General features: G+C 37.0%; 1 protein-coding gene across 3 annotated transcripts in view; it reads right to left on the bottom strand.

Annotated features, from left to right (window-relative positions):
- The window catches only part of LOC138838829 (platelet-derived growth factor D), a 165,191-nt gene that overhangs the window by 57,852 nt on the left and 82,941 nt on the right, over positions 1–24,398 (bottom strand). For 2 of the 3 annotated variants that reach the window (XM_070038199.1, XM_070038198.1), the window contains 2 exons: positions 9,367–9,571; positions 5,307–5,487 (listed from right to left, as the gene is read on the bottom strand). In XM_070038199.1, coding sequence (XP_069894300.1) covers positions 5,307–5,487; positions 9,367–9,571 — 386 coding nt within the window. The remainder of the gene's footprint in view (positions 1–5,306; positions 5,488–9,366; positions 9,572–24,398) is intronic. The other variant, XM_070038200.1, reaches the window with a different exon arrangement.

The raw sequence follows: 24,398 nt of genomic DNA, 5'->3' as shown, positions 1-24,398 counted from the left end.
GTGAGTTTTAATCTCAATGGAAATCTTACTTGTACTATTTTAAGTTAATTCTGCACACCTAGTTAAGCAATCTGTAAATTGTTTTTTTTCCTAAGCAAAAACTGGGAAGTCTTAATACTAGGTATTAGCAAACTTCAATTTGCAAAATAAACCTAATCTTATTAATAAAACAAGGATATTTTTCAAGTAAATTGGTTTATTTTTATATTTTATAAAATTTACCTGTTAAGTACATACAACAGATCTAAATACTGCTCTGTAAAATAGAAGTTCTTTTGATTATTAGGTTGTAAAATAAAATGTTCTTACCTGAAGAAATGTCGAATTATGGGCAGAGTACACACACACATGTGCTTATACACCCAGAAAAACAAAAAACTGGGCTATTTTTAGAAACCCACCAAACTTACCTGTTACTCAATATGTTAACAATCATACAAGTGAAAATGAAAACAATATTCGGGGTCTTTTATTGTTCCATATGAATTTTTGGATTGCCTCTTCTATTTCCTTGAAGAATGAGGTTGGAATTTTGATAGGTATCGCATTGAATTTGTAAGATAGCCTTGGGAAGTATTGCCATTTTCATGATGTTGATCTTTCCAATCCAGGAGCATGGGAGGTTTTGCTATTTTCTAAGTTCTGTTTTGGTTTCCTTTTTCAAGTTTTTAAAGTTTTCATCATAGAGGTCCTTCACTTCTTTGGTTAAGTTAATTCCTAGGTATTTTATTTTTTGTGGGGCTATTACGAATGGAGTTGGTTTCCTAATTTCAGCCACACTTTTCTCATTGTTGGCATACAGAAAAACCATTGATTTTAGGGGGTTAATATTATACCCTGCTACTTTGCCAAAGTTTTGAATCAGCTTGAGTAATTTGGGAATGGAGTCTATGGGATTCTTTAAATACAAGATCATGTCATCTGCAAAGAGGGAGAGTTTTATTTCTTCTTTCCCTATTTGGATCCCCTTTATGTTTGCATCTTGTCTTATTGCTGTAGCTAGGCATTCTAATACTAGATTGAAGAGAAGTGGAGTCTTGTTCCTGAGTTAAGAGGAAATGGCTTTAGTTTTTCACCATTAAGTCTAATGCTGGCTGTAGGTTTGTCATATACAGCCTTTATTATATTGAGATATGTTGCATGGATTCCTAATTTTTCCAAAACCTTCATCATAAAGGGGTGTTGGATCTTGTCGAATGCTTTTTCTGCATCTATTGAGATAACCATGTGGTTCTTATCCTTGCTCCTGTTGATGTGATTAATAATATTAATTGATTTGCATATATTGAACCAGCTTTGCATCCCTGAAATGAATCCTGTTTGATCGTGGTGTATGATTTTTTGGATGAATTGTTGAAGTCAATTGGCCAAAATTTTCCCCATTTGTTAGGAAATGGGAAGGCTTGGAAAAAATTATATTAAGTGAAGTAAGCCAAGCCCAAAGAAACATAGGTCCCATGGTTTCTCTTATTTGCAATATCTAGTATATGTATGAGTCAAGCAGAAAAGGTCAGATAATGTGATGTTAGGAAAATGAACCCTTAGATATGTATTTAAATGTTTTTTTTCTTTCATGCATTTGTTTCTAACGCATTTATAAGATTATTTCTTTGTTGCTTTGTATGTCCCTCCCCCACAGTATAACCCCTGCTTTCACTATATTTGATGTCGGTATAATTTGTGGAGAAGAAGGGGAAAAACAAGTCGTTTAAGGATATAGGTGGACCCGTTGCAACAATGAGAAGTACAAGTTGTCATGTCGAAAACGAACTTTGCAACTTTGGTGGGGGGATGGGGAGGACTGGTTGGGGGTCCGGGAAGGGATGTGAAGGATAAACAAAGGAGGAGGCTGCAATGCTTGATAAGAAATGTACTCATTATCTTGTCCATGTAATTGTAACCCCTCTGTACAGTATGTTCACAATAAAAAAAATGAAAAAAGAAAATGAAAACAATAATAGCAGAAAGTATCTTAGTAATCAGTATATTTTAGGCTTAATAGTTTACAAAATGTATCTAGTTTAATCCTCATAACTGCCTCGTCAGGTAGTATTGTCCTCATTTCATAGACAGGAAACAGCCAGTAAAATGCATGATTAAAATGCATAGTGAAAGCTGTTCTTTGCACACTAGCCACTGGGTAGACATTTTCCCAATAAAATAGTTAGTGGTCTTAAAAAAACAAAGAAGAAATGATTTCTAACTATGTAATCATTCTTTTATTCCCCAACAAACATGATCTGCAATAGTAAGAACTAATTTATTTAGATAATCACATCTAGCCACTGTTTGATAACATTATCCATTCTGCTTAATTATGCATCCTGAAGCTCTCTATTTCCTCAATAATGTGAAGTTAGAAAAGAAGGCTTAGTAGGGGAGTAAGAAAATGAATTTAGGCAATTCTTCTTAATAGTCATATTTTAAGGGTTGACAACAGTCAGGTGCAAGGCTCCTGTAGACTCTGTAGAGGAACAAGATACTTGCCTTACACCTGCCCTCAAGAAAGTTACCACCATTTATCTAGAAGAGACAGACACAGACATGATTTCTGACAGCATAAAGAGGATCTTCACCATTATTAATTGAGGTTTAACCATGTCCTAGGCACTATGCTAAGTACTTCTGTCTTATAAAAATAGCCACCAATTCGAATTGCAAAACTGTAAAAGCAAAGAAGAGATTTGTCAGTATCATAGCATCAGTGGCTAGTGAAACCCGTGTCTAATATGAAGTATAGGTCTGCCTAATGTGCCAATGCTGCCTGTTCTGGGAAGAGGCCATGACAGGTGCTGGAAGAAGGTAGAGGACTACATCTCAAGCTCACCATACCAGGTTGGAGTATAAGAGTCATTCCTAGCCAAAATGAACTATCTTAATGTTATTCACTAGGCTCCCACAGTCTGTTAGTGTAAAAATCAACTGAAAATAAACACCGTGCATTTCTAAAAGCATATGACCATGGACATGCAGATTTAATTCCAGTGAAGTGAGATCTTATGTTCCTGCATGCCTACTCCATCGGCCTTGGACACCTGACAGTCACTGAGGATGGAAGAGCAGGGATATTCAATAGAGATAGACGTGAAGAAAGGAGGTGAACCTGACCTCTCCGAACTGGTCAAAATGCTGTTTTCCAAGGGCGCCTTGACTCTCTGGAAACTATTCTTCAGCTCAAGTTTCCCTAGAAGCCAACATTCCTTTAATAAGGGGGTTAGAAAACAGCTGCACCTGTCCCCCATAAATTAGTGGCCTTCTCAAAATCACTATTTACGTATACTTTATCAGGGCTTACCATTTTAATACCTTTGTCTTCCTGCCAATTTATGTATCCTACTTTTAGTTTCAAGCTGAATCTGCTGAGTTTATAAATCCTTCATTAAAGTCTCCACATAAAGTGGAGACATGAGCAAAGTAACTTTTTAAACACCATGGCCAAGACATATATGATAATCTATAAGTATTAAGCAAGAGTCATAATTTTGTCCCCAAACCACAGTCTATATATACCTAAGCTCATTTTACCTCTTGAAATCCAGCTACCAAAGTCCTTTGGTCCTTGTTGATCACAGTCAATGCCAGAACCTAAGGGTGATGGTAGGGGGTGGACGCAATGTCCTTTGATAGAACAGAGTGAGAGACCAGTAGGAAAACATACAAAATCCCATTTTCGCTGTATTTGATGTTGGTATAATTTGGGGAGGGAAAGGGAAAAAAACAAATTGTTTAAATAGGGATACAGGTGGACCCATTGCAACAATGAGATGTACAAGGATGCTATGTTGAAAACTGAACTCTACAATTTAGGTGGAGGGCAGAGGTGGTAGGGGGAGGTGGAGGGAAGGGACGGTAGGGGAAACACAAATGAGGAGGCAACAATGCTGGATAAGAAATGTACTCATTACCTTACTCACGTAACTGTAACCCCTCTGTACAGTATTTTCACAATAAAAAACTTATTTAAAAATTATTATGAATATGACATTTCTTTAAGGCACAATGGAATGTACAAGTAGAGGTAAGTGTGTCTGTTTGGGACACCAAATAGTTTACAACCAGACTACAGGAATTGTCCAACATATCAATGAGCAGATTCACTGCTATGAGTGCGCTATAAGCTCCAATGCCTGAAGTCTTCTGCCAAAGGACTTATTTTGCTTTAAAGACATTGTGTTATTGTTATTGCTTCTAATGGATTTATGGGCCACTCCACTTAGTCATAACCAAAGCATCATAGAAAACATATACACTCATACCAACAGTGTTTGATATTTTAAGGGAAAAAGATCTTTCACTAAGCCATTCATCACCATTCTAAGATGTCAAGACTGCTTTGTTCATGAACAATTGAGAACAGATGCATCACTGAACACACTGAAAGGGAAAGAAATGTGAAAAGCAAATGTTCACACTTCAATTTTAGTATTGAGCATCAACGTGTGAGTTTGCAATAATGTCAGTCATACCTGATGGATTATTTTCAAATTAGAACTGGAACCAGTGTTACCATTATTTTGTTTTCATTTGTAATGTTCTGGTGCAGAATCCACTTAGTGTTTAATAGCTCACCATAATGCAAAAGATAATAAAATAAAAAAGAAGCTAGATTTTTCCTGCTCTACATTGAATTCTTAAGAGGAAGATAAAACACAACAAAACAAGAGATATATGCCATTTACAGTTCTGTGCTTGATCTTGGCAGTGATGCTTGACACTAAATGAATGAATGAGCCTTATGTAAAGAGAAATAAAGCTAAGAAATGGATGTAGCAAACCGGAAGCAGGCTCCTGGGTCCTGTGTGGGTTCTTCTTATCTTAAAGATACTTGCTAATTGTAGAGCTCTAGGACTGCAGAGAAATCCTTTCCTAACTTCTGTCACTATTTACACTAAAACCATCAGGACGGTTTCCTGTGATGAAATTTATGAGCAACTTTTTCAAACAAAATGGGGACTATTCATTTTTAGCTTCAATTCTAACTGCCTGTTTTTCACTCATATACCTTCTATTCACTATAGCTGGCTTCAGTTGGATTAAAGCAATTTTATAAATGCCTCACTATAAATCATTTCCTTTTTTCTATTTAATATTCTCACATTCAAGATGCATGGCCAGAGATTGACTTACTAGATCCACAGTGGTATTCATTACAAATAAAGACTTGAATATATTGCCCATAGGGTAGGAACAAAAGAATTAATAAAGTTCATTTACCCTCACGCCACTGTATTTAATCCTAGAAAATAACCTCTTTGTTTCATAGAACCAGAGTCTGCTTTTAATCACAGGGTGGTTTTGCTACTTACCACAAAAGAATAATAAATCTTGAATCCAGGTTTTGCCACAAAGTAGTCATCTGACTTGAATGTTATTTTAATTTGGTTTGTCCTTGATGTGATCCTTGGAGGAACTTCTTTGTGTCCACACCACCGGCCTCTAACAACTGTACTGGTTTCTGATACATCTTCAACTTCCACAAAATCATACCTAGAATAAGTTTGGATAATTAAATTTTGCTGAGAAATTAAAATGTGATTTCTCATGACTTGTCAACTGAAAACTACAGAAACGTTAGGAGGAGTTTCCCAGTTAGGTATCCAAACTTGATTGTCAATCATCTATTCTGAGAGAGCCCTTATATACCCTCAATTATGACTATTCCCAGATGATTAATAATTAAAGTGGGTGGCTTTTTCAGCATCTGGCATAGGAAGTTATCATAGAAAAATTAGCAACTACAATCTGTCTGGCATATTTCAGATATGGCATAAGCTATATACCCAAACATATATTTCATGAAGTTTTCAAACAAAATCCCACTTTGAGTTAATATAGCATATTCAGGATTTCTTGGGACAAACATGATTGATATCTATTTAGCTTTATAATAAGGATAAAAATTCTCATTACAGGGCATACCTGTCTATGGACATGATTTATTCTTTTTGGTAACTATATTTGGAAGCATCACATCATAAAATATGACAGTTTTCATAAAGCAAACTATATAACCTTTAAGGAAAGTTATCTGCTAACCAATATCCAAAATGTCTTGGGGTAGTTACAAGGGGTGTGAATATGCTCAAGATCCTCAACTCACACTCAGTACCCAGCAAGGAGGAAAGCAGCAAAGACATATTTATTCTGTGTGACCATTTAATACTCAAGTTCCCCCACCCATTCCACCCAAACCTATTCCTTCCCACCACATCCCATCATCCCTTCATCCAGTAAGGCATCTTCAATGACAGCTATTTACATCTCTCAGGAATCATTGATTCTATTTTCAGACTCCTCAGGTCTTGGAACATTTTACTACCTGTCATTCTGTTCTGGTCATCAGTATCTCACTGTTCCTCTCTAACTTTCCCCAAATGACTTTAAATATTAAAGTCACAAGCATTCTAGGTGAACAGTGGGCATGCTGGATGAAAAGTGACAGAAATCTCCTATCTTATCATTTTCTGTCAAAATTACCATAAAGAAGCAGCATAAGAAACATCAAGTCTGAATAGGAAGATGGACCACTTTGAATTGGGTAATTTTATCCAGGTGCCCCACAGTCCTTATTGCATTATGAAGAATAATCTAAGGAGTAGGTGAAAAATAAGACATTGTGACTAAATTTCTTTGACAGTGATTTATGTGATTCTCGTGTCTTATGCCTCAGTTTCCTTATGGGTGAAATAAGAAGGTTTATATAATTTTGCCAGCTGGATATCTCTCATGTGCCATGTAAATTACTTTATATTTATATGGTGCTTGGAAGGTGAAAAGCCCTAACAAAGAATCATTATTCAAGCAATAAAATATTACAATGTAAACATCAAGGAGGCTTTGGAACAGATGGTAGCAAATCAATTACATTTCATTTTATACATAATATGTATAAATCATGTTTACTGCACAAAGCTGAATATACTTGAAACTTTGCTAATAAACAATAAGCTATTTTTATTTAAAACTACACATCAGTGTAATTTTAATTCTTGAGTCCAAAGTCAAGGACACACCAGAAAGTGGCTTTGTGGCTCAAATGGTAGGGTGCTAGCCCTGAGCACAAAGAAGTTCACAGATAGCACCCAGGACGTGAGTTCAATCCCCAGGACTGCCCCCCCCCACCCAAAACCAAATAGTTTTAGCTGGGTACTTCTGGCTCACACCTGTTATCCTAGCTTCTCAGGAGGCTGAGATCTTGGTGTTGTGGAAAGGGCAGGAAAGATTGTGGGACTCTTTATCTCCAATTAACCACCAGTAAACTGGAAGTGGTGCTGTGGCTCAAAGTGGTAGAGTGCTAGATTTGGGTGGAAAAAGCTTAGGGACAACACTCAGGCCCCGAGTTCAAGCTCCATGACCCATGGCTGACAATAAAAAAGAGCACACTATCATCTTCTCCTGCCCTTCTTCTTGGGGAGTTTAAGGCAGGTCTTGGATCTGTTTCTCTTCTTCCTCCTCATTGCATAAATTTTGGGAAAAATTACATTGAAGGAGCAAACCAGAAATGATACTATCCTAACACCTGATCAGAATCTTAGCGCAGTAATGCATTCCCTCCTGTGATTCTGCATATAGCAAGAAAACATAATAATATATTTGGTGTTTATCTTTGGTCTTTTCCTAAGTCTGTCTGAATTTCTGCGAGATGGGATAAGACATGCTTCTTTTGTTATTCCTAATACACAATGTATGTTGCTATGGTTGATCCTACATAACTTCAGAATGGCATCAGGTCATCAGCCCAAGGTATGAGTAGAGCATTGGGACTTCCAGCCCCACCCCTGAACTTCTGGGGAGAAGGAAGGGTCTGGAGATTGAATGATTACATCAATAATGCTTACATAATAAAACCTCTGTAAGTCCCCCTAACTATGAAGATCAGAGAAGTTCTGGATTAGAGAATGCATCAAGGCTCTTGGCCTGTGACACATTTGGAGAAATGTGCCCTTTCTACTCACTTTGCTTTACTTAGCTCTTTTGTTTGGCTCATTCAGAGTTGCAACCTCTATAATAAACTAGTTGTAGTAAATAATGTGTTGCCTTGAGGTTCATGCATTGTTACAGAAAATCACTGAAGACAAAGAAGAGGTTGTGGGTCTTAGGGGAGGCTTGGAACTTGAAATTGATAGTTTATGTAGTGAGTCTTGGGGGATTGAGCCCTTAAGGGGATCAGATGCTAACACCATCCAAGTAGATGGTCTCAGAATTAAATCCAACAGCAAGGTGCCCAGCAGGTGTTACTGAATTGGTTGATGCAGGGAGACCCCCGCTAGGGGTCAGAATATTCTGTGAGGTACTGACACTGGTGTTTTTCATGTCATCATCTTAAACAGTCTTCAATAGGGTTTTTCTTCTAAACTATGTTTTCTTTTCTTTTTTTTTTTTAGCACAGAAAATTAGTTCTCCTTTTCAAGGTTGAAAAGACACAAGATCAGCTTTCGTTTATTCTCTTTGTAAATATTAACTGGCTCTCTGTGCATGTATTTGTCTCTGCTTTCTGGCATACATTACCCTCTATGGTCCTAGAAAGTAATAGTCACTGCTGTTATTCTCCAAAAAATAGCAACATAATAAAAACTGTCAGCATAATACACATGCAACAAAGGACGATCAAATTTGAGGCACTTTTTATTATTCAAGGGAAAATAAACCTGCTGGAAGGATTTAGCAGTTCAGTAGTTCATTTGCAATGCAGAACAAGTACATGCAGTAAAATATAAAAAGGGAAAAAAAAATCCTCCTCAAGTCTTATACATGATAATTAGGCACGTAAAATGCTGGGCCTGGACAATTCAAAGAGGAGCAGCTTGGACTTTCTCTGAGAAATGTGCTAAGGGATAGGATTATCAGGCCCAGCTTTCATCTTCTACCATGACCCAGAAATGACAGGAAATAGACACCTAAGCAGCACACACACTGTGGGCGCGCCTGCCCTTTCTTCCACTACACACTCGAGGCATAAAGCTAAAATGGTCCTCAGCCATCTCCAGCACTAGTTACACAGGCCCTGTAGCTGAGCTGGGTTCTGTGTTCCCTTGGCCCATGGCAGGCTTTGGCCAGTGTGGTGAGGTGCAGCTCAGTGTGATGGGAATATTATATCTGTCTACCTGTTCACAAAAGCCGCTCTGGGCTTGGAAAAGTCACAGATGTTGACATTCCACCTGGCCTATGGAGTCCAGCAAGGTAACCAGGCCCTATGCAGTACAGTCCATTTGTCTGCTAGGGTGCACACAAGGGTTTTTGATGAAGAAGGGACACATCTTGGGTAGGTCAAAGGGATTAAAAGGAATGTTGTATGGGTTGCTTTAAATTCATCTCTTTTGTTCAACTTTGAACAATATCCTTTAATGGAATTTTTTCCTCACTTACCTACAGATATCATTTTCTGCCTCCTCTAATCCAAACTGATGGTCAAAAGTGAGCTGTATCCTGGTTTTCTCCTGGGAGTGGAGCCGCCAGGTCAGAAGCAGGTTCCTGGGGTAGCTGCTGGGGAAGCGGGGGCTCTGCACGTGGCCGTTGCCTGTCACCTGGATGGTCTCATCTCTTCGGTACAAGTCTGTGAGGTGATTGCCCTCTGTTAGTAGTCACAACTTGTAGAAATTAGTATGTTGCTCCAATTACAGGAAAGCAAAAAAAGAACAATTTATAACACATCACATCACAAAGGACTTTTCTTGACTTTGGTTTACAAATTGAAGAACGAGTGGCAGCCTTCGTGGTAATAAACAATTTGTACCTGTTTTCATCACTTCCTCAAGAATTTCAGGCTGGCCTTTCTTACAACTTTTCATGTATAAAGTTTCCTGTTTTGAAGAATTTCCTATCACTTTAGAGCTAGGATGGACCCCGGGCTTCAATCATGCTAGGTATGATGGCTACTGAGCCATATCCCAGCCCTCTCAATCACTCTTAATAAGCAGGAACCTTAGATGGGAATTAAAATCAGCAAAGAATTTCAAATAGTCCATCCACTTTTCTGTGTAATGTTAATAAAGGAAGCAATTTATTACTCAGAATGTGTAAAACTATATTTCTAGTGATTAGCACTGAAGGTAATCAATAATGTTAAATGAATGAATGATTGGGAAGCAAATGAAAAGAGGAATAGTGTTCAATGGCCATTTGTGTGATACTCAAATGGCATTGTTTAGCTAGTTTCTTTACCACAAAAATGATATTTTTTCTATGTTTTTCTTTCTTAAACAGGCCCATTTCATTTGCATTTTCTGGTTGTTGTGGAATAAAGAGCTTATTAGATCTTTATCCTGGGTTCTTGGGAAGATGCTCCATGCCACTGAGATTTCTCTAGTGGTAAGAATATCTGTTGTCATTGGAGATTCCTTAGGATCACACCTCAGTTTATGCTAATGTGGTGGTTTACTACATCCCTAGATAGTTCCAGCATAGGGGCTATTCATGCCAGAAAAAACAGAATATGGCTAGAGTTAGGGCTTCCAGCCATATGAAATCACTGATCTGCCAAACACTGGCAGGTGGGTGGGATTGAGTATGGACTCCATCTTATTGCCAGTGTTCCAGTCAATCATACCTACATAGGAGAATCCAACAAAAACCCTAGACATAAGGCCTAGAAAAGCTACCTGGTTTGAGATAGATGTACCAGGAAGGCGATGTATCCTGAGGATACAGAAGTGTCACACATGAAACCCTCCAGGTATTACTCCCTGTGTCTCTTCATTTCATTGGTCCTGATTTCGTTCCTTTTTAATACAGTTTTATTGATAAGGATAGTGCTTTCCTGAGTCCTGTCAGTTGCTCTGGCAAATGATTGAATCTGAAGTGTTTGGAAAACTTTTGAATTTGGTTTTTAGTCAGTTGAGGACCCTCAAACGTGCAACTAAAGTCTAAAATGGGGGCAGTGTGTGAGGCCTGTGTCCTTAACCCATCAAATCTGACTGAGTTTAAGTTAGCATGCATTATACAAAATACTATCTTTTCCTAACTCCCGTATTTGTAGTTCTTTGCATTTTACATGTTCGTTTTTTAAGGCTCCATCATAAACAGACCTCAAGCCATAGTCTATTTGTGCGCTCCCACGAAGAATTTACTGAGAGACCTATAATTCAGTGAGCCTGGCAAGCAGGCTGAACTGGTGGGTGGAAAGCTTTGTGGGGTAGGGCTGCAAAGGGTGGCTCTTAAGACTTCTAAAATGAGAGAGGGAGGTTAGACAGGAACTGGCATGTAATACAAACCCTCTTCTTTTCCATGTTGCTGTGGATAAGGAAATGTAAGATTCTTTTCTTTGAAGTCAGTACGTGATGTGTTGCAATTTGATCAGTGAGACTTGGTGTAGGAGAATCATAGGTAGAAAACGGGGGAAGGGGTAAACTGATGAGCTCATATTCCCCCCTCAGGATCATAACACTGGCAAGGTAGTAATGTCACCTGTACCAAGCTCAGCAACCAGACAACCTCACAGCTACTGGAAAACAGTGTTTGCCATTTGACCTTGTACTCTTCTCCCTTGATCTTTCACTGAAAATGTAGCAGGGAAAGTTACTTGTCTGCTCATTGTGTCATAAGGGAGTCTTAGGAAAAGTGTCTGATGGATGTTTACTAGGTTGACCAATGTGAACTACAATTATACCAAAGGCAAAACACACACCTGGGCAATCTAGTCCCACAGCTAATGCTCTACACAGTGTTGTTCCTTTTTAGTTTGAATTTTCTGGAGATTGTTTTAGACTCTAGGCTATCTGGAATACACTTTAACTGTGAGATTACATTGTTTCAATATAATTTATAACTTCATGCCAATTCAGGGCTATTCTTAGCAGAAGAGTTATACAGAGCTACATCCTATCAGGTTAAAGCTGAGATAAATAACAGTATTATACACAAAGTCACATTCCTGAATAAAAGCATTTACTTTAGTGTTCCAATAATAGCTAAGATTCGTGGAACAATGATTATGTGCCAGACACGGAAAACGTATCTTAAAGGAACTATGTCACTTAACTCTTGCAATGACAGTATTCAGTTGCCAATACATTCCTACAAATGAAGTTCTGGGAGTTTGAGACACTTGTGGCTCATGGTACAAAGCCACAATAGAGCCAACGCAGTCTACTACCTTAGGCTACTTTCAGAGCACACAACTTAACCAGAGCTCTGAATAGGCTGAGGGCTACAAAAAAGTAAATGAATCAGTTCCCATTGAAAGAGAATAGTTTCTATGCATGTTTCTATTGCAAGATACGAACATCTTATTTTGTATCTTACAGAAAGAGGTGCTTAGCCTCATAAACTCTGAACTATGCATTTGACTTCAAAAGACTAAAATATAAAGAAGCTAAAATATATTTATCTATTGTGCTCCCAATGCTTTTAAAACCTCCATTCATCCAATAAAATTTTTCCAGAAGCTTTTAAGAATCACTCACTCACTCATCTCTGAAATTAGACCCAATGCCTCCCACAGTGACAGCATCATTGGCATGAACAGGAGTCTGATCAAACTGCAAATTTCTAAGTCCTGTCCCATACTTACTCAATAGAAATGTAAAGATGGAGTATAATGCCACCTGTGTTAACAGGCTGTCCAAGCAATCCTGATGCAGCCTAAATCTTAGGATTTAGGCTGTATATTTGCTACTATCTTGTTTTTTTATCCTCATCTTCCTTGGTTCTGTCACTTCCTTGCTTTAACTCTGTTCCTCATATCTGCTTTTCTATTTCACCCCCTAGACCAGTGGGTGACCTGCCTTGGGATTGATTTTCCCACTGCTGGACTTCGGAACCAACTGTAGGGTATATTGATAGTGCACAATGGCCTACAATAAGGAGCTGCCTGATTCTGAACCCATGGCATTAGACAGATGGGTCTCACCCCTCAGTTTAGCTGTCTTCATTCATGGAGAAGTCATCATTGGTCTCAATGTATTTAGTAATCCAACACACACACACAAAAGAATGCTTATGGGAAATGAAGTGCTTAATAATGGCAGTATTTTATTCTTTTTTCCCTGCTAGACTATGATATTGTCTACAACATCATCACGAAATGTAAAGGGTAAACACTGAGAACAGCATTAGATATACCATGCCATCTTGCTCGTATCGGTTATCTAACCTAAAACTTTAGTAGTATGGGAATTGTAGCAGTTCAGGTTTTTTTTTTCCTTAGGTACAAGATTATGTAACAGGTTTTTTGTTTTGTTTTCCTAGATGACTGCCAGTGGTTTGACCATGTGTAAGAGGCAAAATGAAACAACAGGGGGACAATAGAATCTGAAGTTTAGGGTTTTCCCTGTGAACAATGGCTTGAGAAGTTCATCTAGAAAAATGATATAGTGAATACTTGCATGCTATTATCTATAGGATGATTTTATTAAAATGGTCAAACACATTGTTTAGGAAAATATTTGTCACCAATTGGAAAATTATTACCTCACATAACTATCCACTTAGCATATTCATTTGTATCGGAGATGCTAGGGAGTAATTAAGTCTTCAAATTTAGACACAATGCACTTCATAATATGTTTCTTTTTTGTAAACTAAACACTTCTCTCTGAGGGTGGTTATATGTAAGAGATAAAAAGAAATTTCTTCAAAAGTTTAATAGAAAAGTAGGAGAAGAAATGATAGCACAGAATATTAAATTCTGAGAGAAAAGTTTATGTCTTGTTTATGTAATGCCAGTCTTTTGCCAGTTTAACTGAAAAGCAGAAAGAAGAAAGCAAGGTAACAAAAGACAACTTAATAAAAAATAAAGTTGTAAAAGGCCTCAGATATTTATTTTGAAGAAACTCAATTCCACTGTAGCCAGTGGGCATGACATTTGTGCAAACACAAATTTAATATGAACATTAAAGAATTATTTTTTGAGAGTTCCATCAAAATGATCCTGCTTGATGTCTGGTTTAGATATTCTCAAATTCTCAAATGACTATCTTTTATATGAGTTATCTCTATCCAGTAATCTATGAGTTCTACCATGACCAGGCCGCACCACACTTTAAAAAGCTGTGATGCCATAGAATTATACATTCCAGGTTATGAAAGAAAAGAACTGTCCACTTAGACTAATATTTCCAGCAAAGCTATCCTGCATAATTTAAAGAGAAATAAAAACCTTCTATGATAAATGGAAATGAAAGAATTCATGACTAACAAACCAATACAGCAGAAGACAGTTAAAAGAATCCTATATACACAGAAGAGTAAGAGAAATGCAACGAAGAAATTCAGGAAAAAATCACCAGATGAGATTAATAAATACAGATTTGAAAAGAAATAAACAAAACAACCCATCACAATGAGAGGAAATACTACATACTTTCAAACACATCTTTCAATATTAACATTGAATTTTAATGTTCTTAATTCTCGAATCAAAAGACAGAAAGTGGCATTTAGATTAAAAATCAATACGTGACCAGCTGTTGTTTATTAAAAATGCATTTCATCCAGGCGTGGATGATTCTCACCTTTAATCCTACCTACTAGGGAGGTTGAGTTCTGAGGATTATGGTTCAAAGCCAATCTGGACAGGAAAGTCTGTGAGACTCTTAGCTCCAATTAATCACCAAAAAGCTGGAGGTGAAGCTGTGGCTCAAAAGGTAGAGTGCTAGCCTTGAGCACCCAGGCACAATGCTCAGGCAATGAGTTCAAGCCCAGGACTGGCAAAAAAGAAAAAAGAAAAGAAAAAAGAAAAAAGAAGATTTCCTTGACAAAGTCAAACATTGGCTGCTGGGGATGAAAGAAGGATGGGAAATATTTTCTAAGCATATGGACCCCAAAAGCTACACTCAGATGTGATTAAACATACTTCAAATTAAAATTAGTAAAAACATCCAAGGCTATTTCATATTAAAGATAACAATGTGTTAACAGAAAAGAACAGTTGTTAACGTAAGTACACCAAATATTGGCACATTCAATTTCATTAAACAAGCACTACTGGACTTACAAGCATAGATAGATCTCAACACAATAATGGTATGGGATTTCAATGCTCCACTTCAAAAATTAAAAAAAATAAATAAAAAATAAAAAAAGGAAACTTCATAAATTAGCACTATAGATGAAATGGATTTAGCCAACATCTACAGAATATTTCATCTAAGAGCTGAACAACGTAAATTCTTTTCAGAAGTCCATGGAACTTTTTCTAAAATAGGTCATATTTTAGGACACAAAGCCAGCCCTAGCAAATACAAGAACATTGAAATAATCTCTTGTATTCTATCAAACCACAATAAAAGAAGTAATCGATAACAAACGAAAATACAGAACATAATCAAACACATGAAGACTGAACAATTCATTGTCAAATGACCAGTGGCTCCTCTAAAAAAATAAGAGGGAGAGATTCTTCGAATCAATTGAAAATGAAAACACGCTTTACAGGAACCTCCAGGATACAGCAAAGGCATTGCTAAGAGGAAAGTTTAGCGCTATGGCTGCCTATACCAAGAAAGCAGAGGTATCTCAAATAACTAGCCTAATGATGTACCTCGAGCTCCTAGAAAAACAAAAGCAAGCCAAACCCTGAATTAGCAGGTAAAAAGAAATAATGGAGTAGGAGATAAATCAAGAAAATGGAAATTAAAAACAATGCAAAAATTACTGAAACAAAAGCTTGTTCTATAAAAAGATAAGTAGGATTGATAAATCTTTAGCAAACTGATTAAAAGAAGGCAAGAAAAGACCCAAATCAATACAGAGATAGACAAGGGGATATCACAAGCAATAAGATACAGGAGAGCATTAGGGAATACCTTAAAAACTTATGTTCAAATAACCTGAAAATGTAGAAGATGGATAATTTTCTAGACATATTTGTCCTATGAAAGTTGAACCAAGAAGATATAAACCACTTAACTAAGTTTATAAGAAGCATGGAGAGTAAAGCAGTAATAAAGACGCTCCCAACAAAGCAAAACTTACGACTGTGTGAATTCATAACAGAATTCCATGAGATCATAAATGAAGAATCAATATAAATGTGCCTTGAAGTATTCCACAAAAATAGAAAGAGAAGAAAACATGCCAAACTCATTCTGTTGCTCTGATAACTAAACCAAATATGAAAATAACAAAAAACAAAAGTGCAGAGCATCTCCATTGATGAATACAGATGCAAATATTCTCAATAGAAAAATAAATTCAAAGTATATCAAAGATCTTAATGTAAGATCTGAAAATTGAAAACTACAATAGGCAAACATAGGAGAAGCACTGGAAAATATAGTCATGGGCAATTATTTCTTAAAGAAGATTCTAACTGCTCATGAAATAAGAGCAAAACATGGACAAACTATAGTCAATCAAACTAAAAGCTTCTGTACATCAAAAAACAATTATCAGCCAGGTGCCGGTGGCTCACGCCTGTAATCCTAGCTACTCAAGAGGCTGAGATCTGAGGATTGTGGTTCAAAACCAGCCCAAGCAGGAAAGTCTGTGAGACTCTTAACCACCAAAACCCGTAATGGCTATGTAGCTTATGTGGCAGAGCACTTACCTTGAGCTGAAGAGCTCAGGGACAGCGCCCAAGCCAGAGTTCAAGCCCCATGACTAATAGAAAAAACATTACCAGGATAGAGTCACATATAATGGGAAAAACTCTATTAGCCATTCACCAAATAAAGTATATCTAGAAAACATGAAGAGCTCAAAAAAAATTAAATAGCTACCATCTACCATGAAGGAAATACAAATCAAAACTGCCCCAAGGTTCCCAGTTACAATAGTTATTAAGAAAACAAGTTGGGCTGGGATGTAGCTCAGTGGCAAAAGGCGTGCCAAGCAAGTGCAAGGTCCTGGGTTTGAAAGACAAAGAAGGAAACAACAGCAAGGGATGGTGAGGTTGTGGGAAAAAGGAATGCTTGTACCATTGTTGGTAGAAATGTTCAAGTGCAACTACTATGGAAATTAGGTACAGATATTCATTAAAACCTAAAAACAGACCTACCTTATGACCCTGCCATACCATTCATGGACATAGACCTGAAAGATTAAAAACAAAATACAAGAGGATATCATGAAATCCTTGTTTATCCAGCTCCATTCATAATAGGTAAGCTGTAGCATCAGTGTAGTTACCTATCAGCCATTAAATGGGTAAATAAAATGTAATATACACACATACACTCACACACAAACACTCACATACACACACTATGGAGTATTATTCAGCCACAAATCAGAATGAAATTATGTCATCTGCAAGAAAATGTATGGAACTGGTTATCATATTGAGATGAAAAAGCCAGGCTCAAGAGGCAATATATGATCTGTTGTTCCCTCATATGCAGAACATAGACTTAAAATGATGATGGTGAGGGAGGGGCTGGGAAGATGGCTCAGTGGTAGAGCGCTTGCCTTGCATGCCTGAGGTCCTGGGTTCGATTCCTCAGCACCACATAAGCAAAAAGAAAAAAGCCGGAAGTGGCACTGTGGCTCGTGGTAGAGCGCTAGCCTTGAGCTGAAGAGCTGAAGGACAGAGCCCAGGCCCAGAGTTCGGGCCTCACGACCCACAAAAAAAAAAAAAACAAAAATAAAAAAAACTAAAAAAACCCAACAACAACAACAACAAAAATGATGATGGTGATAATTAGTAAGGATATAATAATCAAATAATAAATAATGGAGAACTATCTAGAGGTAGAACAGCAGGTGGGAAGAAACATAGGGTACTGGGGGAATTAAGAAGGCAGAGCACTTAATATACAAAGAAATATATTAAGATACAGTAAGAAAACCCACCAAAGGCTACTTGAAAAAAGCAGGGGAGAAAGGTGGGGAGTTAGGGAATATAACAATAGTGTTTTGAACTTGTTCAAAGGACACTATCTCTCTTAGAAACACAACAAAACTCCCTTGTACTATTAATCTATGCTAATTAAGCAAATGGCCCAGAAAGAAATATATGAACAAGACTACAGTAAGAGCAGGAGAATTTGCTATTGTGTTTGAAGTCTGTTCTCAGGTTTATTATAATTGATTATTATTGAGCAACACTTGAAATCAGGTGATTAACTACCCACATGTTCTCAACTTATGCAAATATCTGAGACTAGAAATCTGAGGAAGCTTAGTTCTCTACTTTGCAAATGCATCTATTATTATGATTGTTGTTGATTTCATATTATTATTATCATTCACCTTTCCAATGACTTTTGTACTCTCCTTCAACAAATAAAGTATTGTATAGAAGAGTATCCTAGGATGAAAAACAGTAGTCAAGTGGTGAGACATGCTGTAGTGTATTGTTGAACAGACATAAAAGAAACTTGAAATAGTTGTCGAACAAAAAGAAAGTAGGACAAGAAATCCCTAATTTCAAAATGAATAGGTCAGTTTGTGAAATGATGCCTAAAATACTCTAAATTGAATTTAATTAGGTAATTTTATATGAATTATCTCCTAACTTAAAAAGTACAAGGTTGTGGTCGCACCATGTGAACTGGTACCAGTAAAAAAATTAGAATTTAATAATGTTAGTTTAAAGATCAGCATGAAAACTCATTTGACATTTTTCTTCCTCAGTGTTTGCTAAGACTCTGAAGCTTGCAATCAGTGAACTAAATTCCTTTTGTGACTACTAAATGGGACAATCTTCGTTTACCATGTTACTTGCAGCATTGTTTGCATAACCAAGATAGGGAATTGTCGAAGGACGAATGGATCTAGAAAATGTGGTATATATATACACATTGGAATTCTACACTTCCATCAGAAAGAATGATATTGTACCATTTGTAAGAAAATGGAAAGACTTGGAAAAAATTTTATTAAACCAAGTAAGCCAGACCCAAGGAAACATAGGATACATGTTTTCCCTCATTTGTTGTAACTAGAATGTGTCTATAAATCTACAAGTAAACACACTGGGTGGCAAAAGACAAAAAAAATTCCCTTGGACAATCATAAATTATACAGGGCTCTAGGCATTCAAACAGTGAGCCAAAGAAGGATATGCATAGGAGAAAATCACCAAAGCTCAACAGCTATGTGTATATGATCATATAAAATAAAGTTTATTGAAATGAACTCCAAGAAATGGAAGCATTTTTTTGTTATTTTGCTGTTTGTTTTTGTTTTTTTCTCCCTTGTCGTTGTTTTTGTCTTCTGTGCCTTTTGTTTTGTATGTAAGTATACTGTTTGGGAGAAGGATGGGGGAAACACAGAAATGGTAGAACAAAGGGTGAACAAATGCAGTAGTGACCCTCACTACACACTCTGTTGAAAATGAACTATATAACTTGGGAAGGAGAGTCAGGAGGGAAAAACTGAAAGAAAGTGTGGGAAAGGGTAATAGTGTTCAAAAAGAAATGTACTCATTACTTATGAAATTGTAACCTTTCTGTACATTACCTATATAATAATAATTAAAAAAAAGAATTTTTGGATTGCAACTAATACATTCCCTGCAAAAACTAGTTTTCCAATAGCTCACATTAGCTTTCTCCAAACAGCATTTACCAGTGCTCAATCTATGGCCTACTTTTAAGCAACTCAAGTTGAACAAACACATGTCATTCATCTAGAATCCTCCATTTTTACTACCAATTTTATGTCTGAACTACAGAGTCCAAAATCTCCATAGAAGCACATTCTTTCTCCATTGATCAATTCTTGAAGGGGAACTGTCAAGAAGTACTTGCTACCTAAGTCTTACCACAATTCTGCACCGAGGGGCCTTTCCATTTATCTGCACAGCACTCTGTTTAATCAACCCACTGATCTTGTAGGGTAATTTTGGCAGTCAAGGAAGAGAACCAAGCTGAAAAGTGACTTAAGCCACATGGAAAAACATGCACCACAGGAAGTCAGAGATAGACATTTCTGGGGTTGGTTCATGCCAGACACTGCCAGGCAAAGGTCTCTGGGTATGTTGGTTGCTGTCTCAAAACCTTCCAACATACTATGTGGTTATAACCACATAGAATGTAAAACATTATGCTTTTTTTCTCAAAGGTTTAGGGCTTTCTTCTTCCAGATATCCAAACATGAAAACTATAGAACAACTACTACCCAAAGGGGAAAAAATATACACAATCCTTAGATTTGGCAACTGTAGCCAAAGTCTGTGGTAGCTCACTGAATAAAATGGCTACAGTTTATAGGGTAGCAGGGTCTCTTGGGTAAAATGTTCCACTTCTTATAGTTTGGTATACAATTAAAAATCTGCTCTAACTATGACCTTGAGTGTCTTTTGGAAAAAGGTATAATTAAATAACCCAAATCTCTAGTAAGATAACAGCTGCAAGACAAGCAACAAAAGTGCTTTCTGAGCAGTGTTTTATTTACATCTTCCTGAACTAGAAACATCTTGGCTCTGATGCATGTCAAACAGAATGTCAGCCAGCCTGTCTTTGCAAGGAGCTGCTGATCTCAAAGGCTGCAGTAATTTCTGTTATTGGTTTTGTAATTCAAGTGAAGTTTCTCTCTTTCACTGTATTTACCAAATACACGGAATCAACCTAGACCTGCTATTTCTATGCAACATTTAAGAACTGTTGGTTTTGTGCATGTGTGTGTGGGGGGGAGAGGTAGAGGGCCATGTTTCCTACTTTTGAATATAAAAGCATATTATTGATTTAATTTTAAGAAACTGCACATCTTTTTAAAAAAACATATTATGTAACTATTAAGTTTATGTAAGTAGCAGGTACAGACCCATATGTTCAGATTTTTTCTCTGCCAATAAACTCCTATTGCATCTATTTATTTTCAAGAGGAAGTTACAGTGTGGTTAAAAAGCCAACTGCATCTCATCTGTACTCTTGAATTTTTTATGAAGCATAATTCTCCTGTTATGTCTAAAAGCCAAATTCCAAATGAAGTTACCACAACCTGTGTCTCCATCATTAGCTACATTTTAATATATGAACATCGTTCATTTAATTGAAATGGTGTACCAATGTGGGAAACAATGACTTCACATGGACTCTAAACATTCCCCCCAAATCTTTTGCTCTTCACAACCTTTTGTAAACTTAAACCTGTGTGCCATGTGTGTAATGGCTCCAAGGAAAGAAGTCATCTGACTGAAGAGTGGCTTTCTGTCATTCCACCGAGCATTATGGTTCTATAAAATACACATTTGGACATTATTGTCAACAAGATGTTTTTACTTCATACCACAGAAAAAGATGATCGAATGGGAAAAATGAGTTAGTGTGTAAACTAGGGTGAAGGATGAGGGTAAACAGGGTAGAGAAGCATGAAATGGTCAGTATACCTCATGTACATCTATAAAAATGGAACAATGATACCTGTGGGGATTTGGTTGGGGAAAGGGGTGAAGGAGAGTGATAGAGAAGGTGAGACTTGATCAAGGTACATTTTATGTACAGGTGAACATTTCAGAGTGAATTCTTCTTGCACAACTATTAAGGCTGGTAAAACATTAATATCTTCAGTTAAATGCTTCAAGAATACATCTGAAGGTGATATAGTTCAATGAACTTGATACTTTTGTTCTGTGATTATTGTATTTCAAGTCATTTTGCACATGGTCTGTATGAATGTTTCTTCATGGTATCACAGTACACTGACAGAATTGCGTGCACTAACTCTCTCTAATATTTGCTATGTTCAAAACAAGGAGAAACACAGGCCTGTCAAAAATGTGCATACAAATTATCTATATGCACACATAAGTGTCAAATTTATATAACCCCTACTGAAGTACTGACCACAAGAATTTGTGACCGAGTATAGAATGTGTCTTACCAGCCTTACACGGTACAATTTGCCTTAGGAGCCTAAGTGACTGGTGCTTTAAGTTAAGTCCCCAAATCCGTAGCAGGTGAATTTCTCAGACATAAACAAGATCCCACCACGAGGATATTTTAAAATGTGAGCCTACAGAGAAAAGAAATAAAAGTTTTAAAGTAGGAAATGGAACCTAAGTATACACAAAGTACTTATCCTTAAAAAATTGATTCCAAATTTATTATACATTCTAATTTTATATATGTTTACTTATATGCATGATTATACTAATATTGCCCGCCTATGGCAATGGTTGAATTGTGAAACATGTAGAGTTAGGAAATCTTGATCCAAGAACCAAGATTTTTGACAAGATGGTGGAAGGTGCAAATCCACTGTGATAGTCAGTAAACATTTACATGCATTATTTGAAATTCTAGAAGAAATTATTGAAGAAAACCAAACACAATACAATGTAACTCCCTCCACTCTGCCAAATAGCATAAGGAATTCTTATTCTTCCTCAGAAGCGGATCTGAGAGAGGGATATGGATGTAGCTTGCCTTTCTCTGGTACTGAGACAAAAGTAAGACTTGAGAGCTGTCCCTGGAGTGTGGTATGGAACAACCAGTGACTGAGGATGTCTGAGAGAACTCCCTAGGGTGCTGAAACCAAGACACAAAGACAGCCCCTCCCCCACAGCCCTCCCGAGGAAGAGACGAGAAGTTGTCAGCATTTATAGAACATAAATGTGGGCCTCGAGAGATTTGGCCCAGCAGAGCCGTAGTGTCTGCTCACAAAGTTGTAGTGCTGTTCATTCACTGGTACTGTCTCCCAGACAATGGAGAACAGCAGTCAAGTCTATTAAATTGGTTTTTCTATTCTTCCCTTTCCTCTTGGACTTGCTCATATCACCTGATAGCAGCAGGGTGGCTCCCATATGCTCTGTGTGCATAGACAGCATGTGATGAGGCTGGGGTAAGTGGAGTTGTGTTCCTGATTTTCCTGCTATTGCTTTGCTTTTTCCATAATCCTTGCCAATATGAAAGAAGTCTGCTCCGTGGCTATGCCTTCAAAGGGTCAGAGACTAAAAGTCTCAGAAGTATGGTTCATTTATATATATATATATATATATATATATATATATATATATATATAAATGAACCATATATATATACACACACACACACACACACACACACACACCAGTATGAACCATACATATACATATACATATACATATACATATACATATACATATACATATACATATACATATACATATATGCATTGGGAAAGGCAGAAAAATATTTGAAATTCTCTTCGGATTTTTTTAACTGACTCATTTATAGACTATCTGTCATTTTAAAGTAAGTTATGCCTTAATATACACAGTTTAAGTACATACAAATTGAGTTTGAGTTTGAAAAATAAATTCATAAGGAATATGATCAAAAAAGATTGAGGTTCCTGTCTAAGAGACTCCAACTGTTTTCTCAGGGTCATAGGACCAGTGACCTTGATCAAAGTCCCAGTTCTTTGAGGGACTGTATAGGTAGATGGCTGCCAGACTATCTAGAGGAAAATCCTATGGCATCCTCATTAAACCACTGGTTCCTAAAGAGTCTGAGCTCTACTCTCAGTATTGGATGTGCTCATCTCTGTCACTTTCTTCGCAGTGCCATATGGAATGAGGCTCTTTGTTCTAACAATCATCTGCGGGTGATTGGGACATATCAGCTCCAACAGTAATAGCAGCTCTAATCTGACTTAACAGGAAACACTTTTTCATTGCTGGGAATAAGTCTTTTTACTATGTTCTTTTTCCATTTCTCAATAGCTACAGGCATCTTATTAGCAGGGACCTGGCTATTTTCTCTTTAATTTTCAAGAAGACTGCTTCATCACTTTTGAAGGACATGTCATCCTGGTTTTGATTTGGTAAGCAAGTCTTGCTACCTACTGTCCAGAGCATCCTGGAAAGCAAAGATGAAGGGTGGAGTGACAGCTCTAACAGCACAACTGCATCTACTCCAAGTCACCGAGGAGTTTACAATTTAATCTACGTTTCATTTAAGATTTGCCAATCCCAGTCTTTCTTCTTATTAATGGTTTTTACCCATAAAAGAAAAATAACTGATTTTGTTAGAGTGCCTTGCTACTTACAAGACTACAAAGTACTGATTGGATCTACAACTAAATCCTATGGAAAATAAATTGTTGTCATCACCACCATTTCACATAAGAGGATAATGAAGCTCAGAGAATTGATGCTTTGTCCAAGGGCATTCAGGTCAGAAACAAATCCACAGAATTTAAGCTATACCTTTCTGACTTTAAAGACACAATAGGCTTTATCATTTATCTGTGTCCAGTTTTGGTCAACCTACTGGGGTGTGCTGAGAACACCTTTTCCAGAATATTTTGATAGAATATTGCCATTTTATACAAGGAGAGAATAACACATATTTGTTGCATTTTTCCACTCATCTTTAAAGATTCCTGTATTTTGTTGACTATTTTTTTGGTCACAAGGGCAGATTGGGACTTTTGAAGAATGAATCTCATGTTTTGGGGGTGAGCACTGATTACTACAGAGCCTATTAGATTGAAAGCATAGCATTATGAATCTGTTTTTTTCCCCCCCAAGGGAGCTACCTTATCTCTAGAATTGCTCCAGTTATTTAAGATGAAAAATTCTATTCAATAAA

The sequence above is a fragment of the Dipodomys merriami genome, unplaced genomic scaffold (genome assembly GCF_024711535.1).
Source record: "Dipodomys merriami isolate MVZ:Mamm:240054 unplaced genomic scaffold, mDipMer1.0.p SCAF_29, whole genome shotgun sequence".
Taxonomy (NCBI): domain Eukaryota; kingdom Metazoa; phylum Chordata; class Mammalia; order Rodentia; family Heteromyidae; genus Dipodomys; species Dipodomys merriami.
This window is presented reverse-complemented; position numbering and strand designations above follow the sequence as displayed.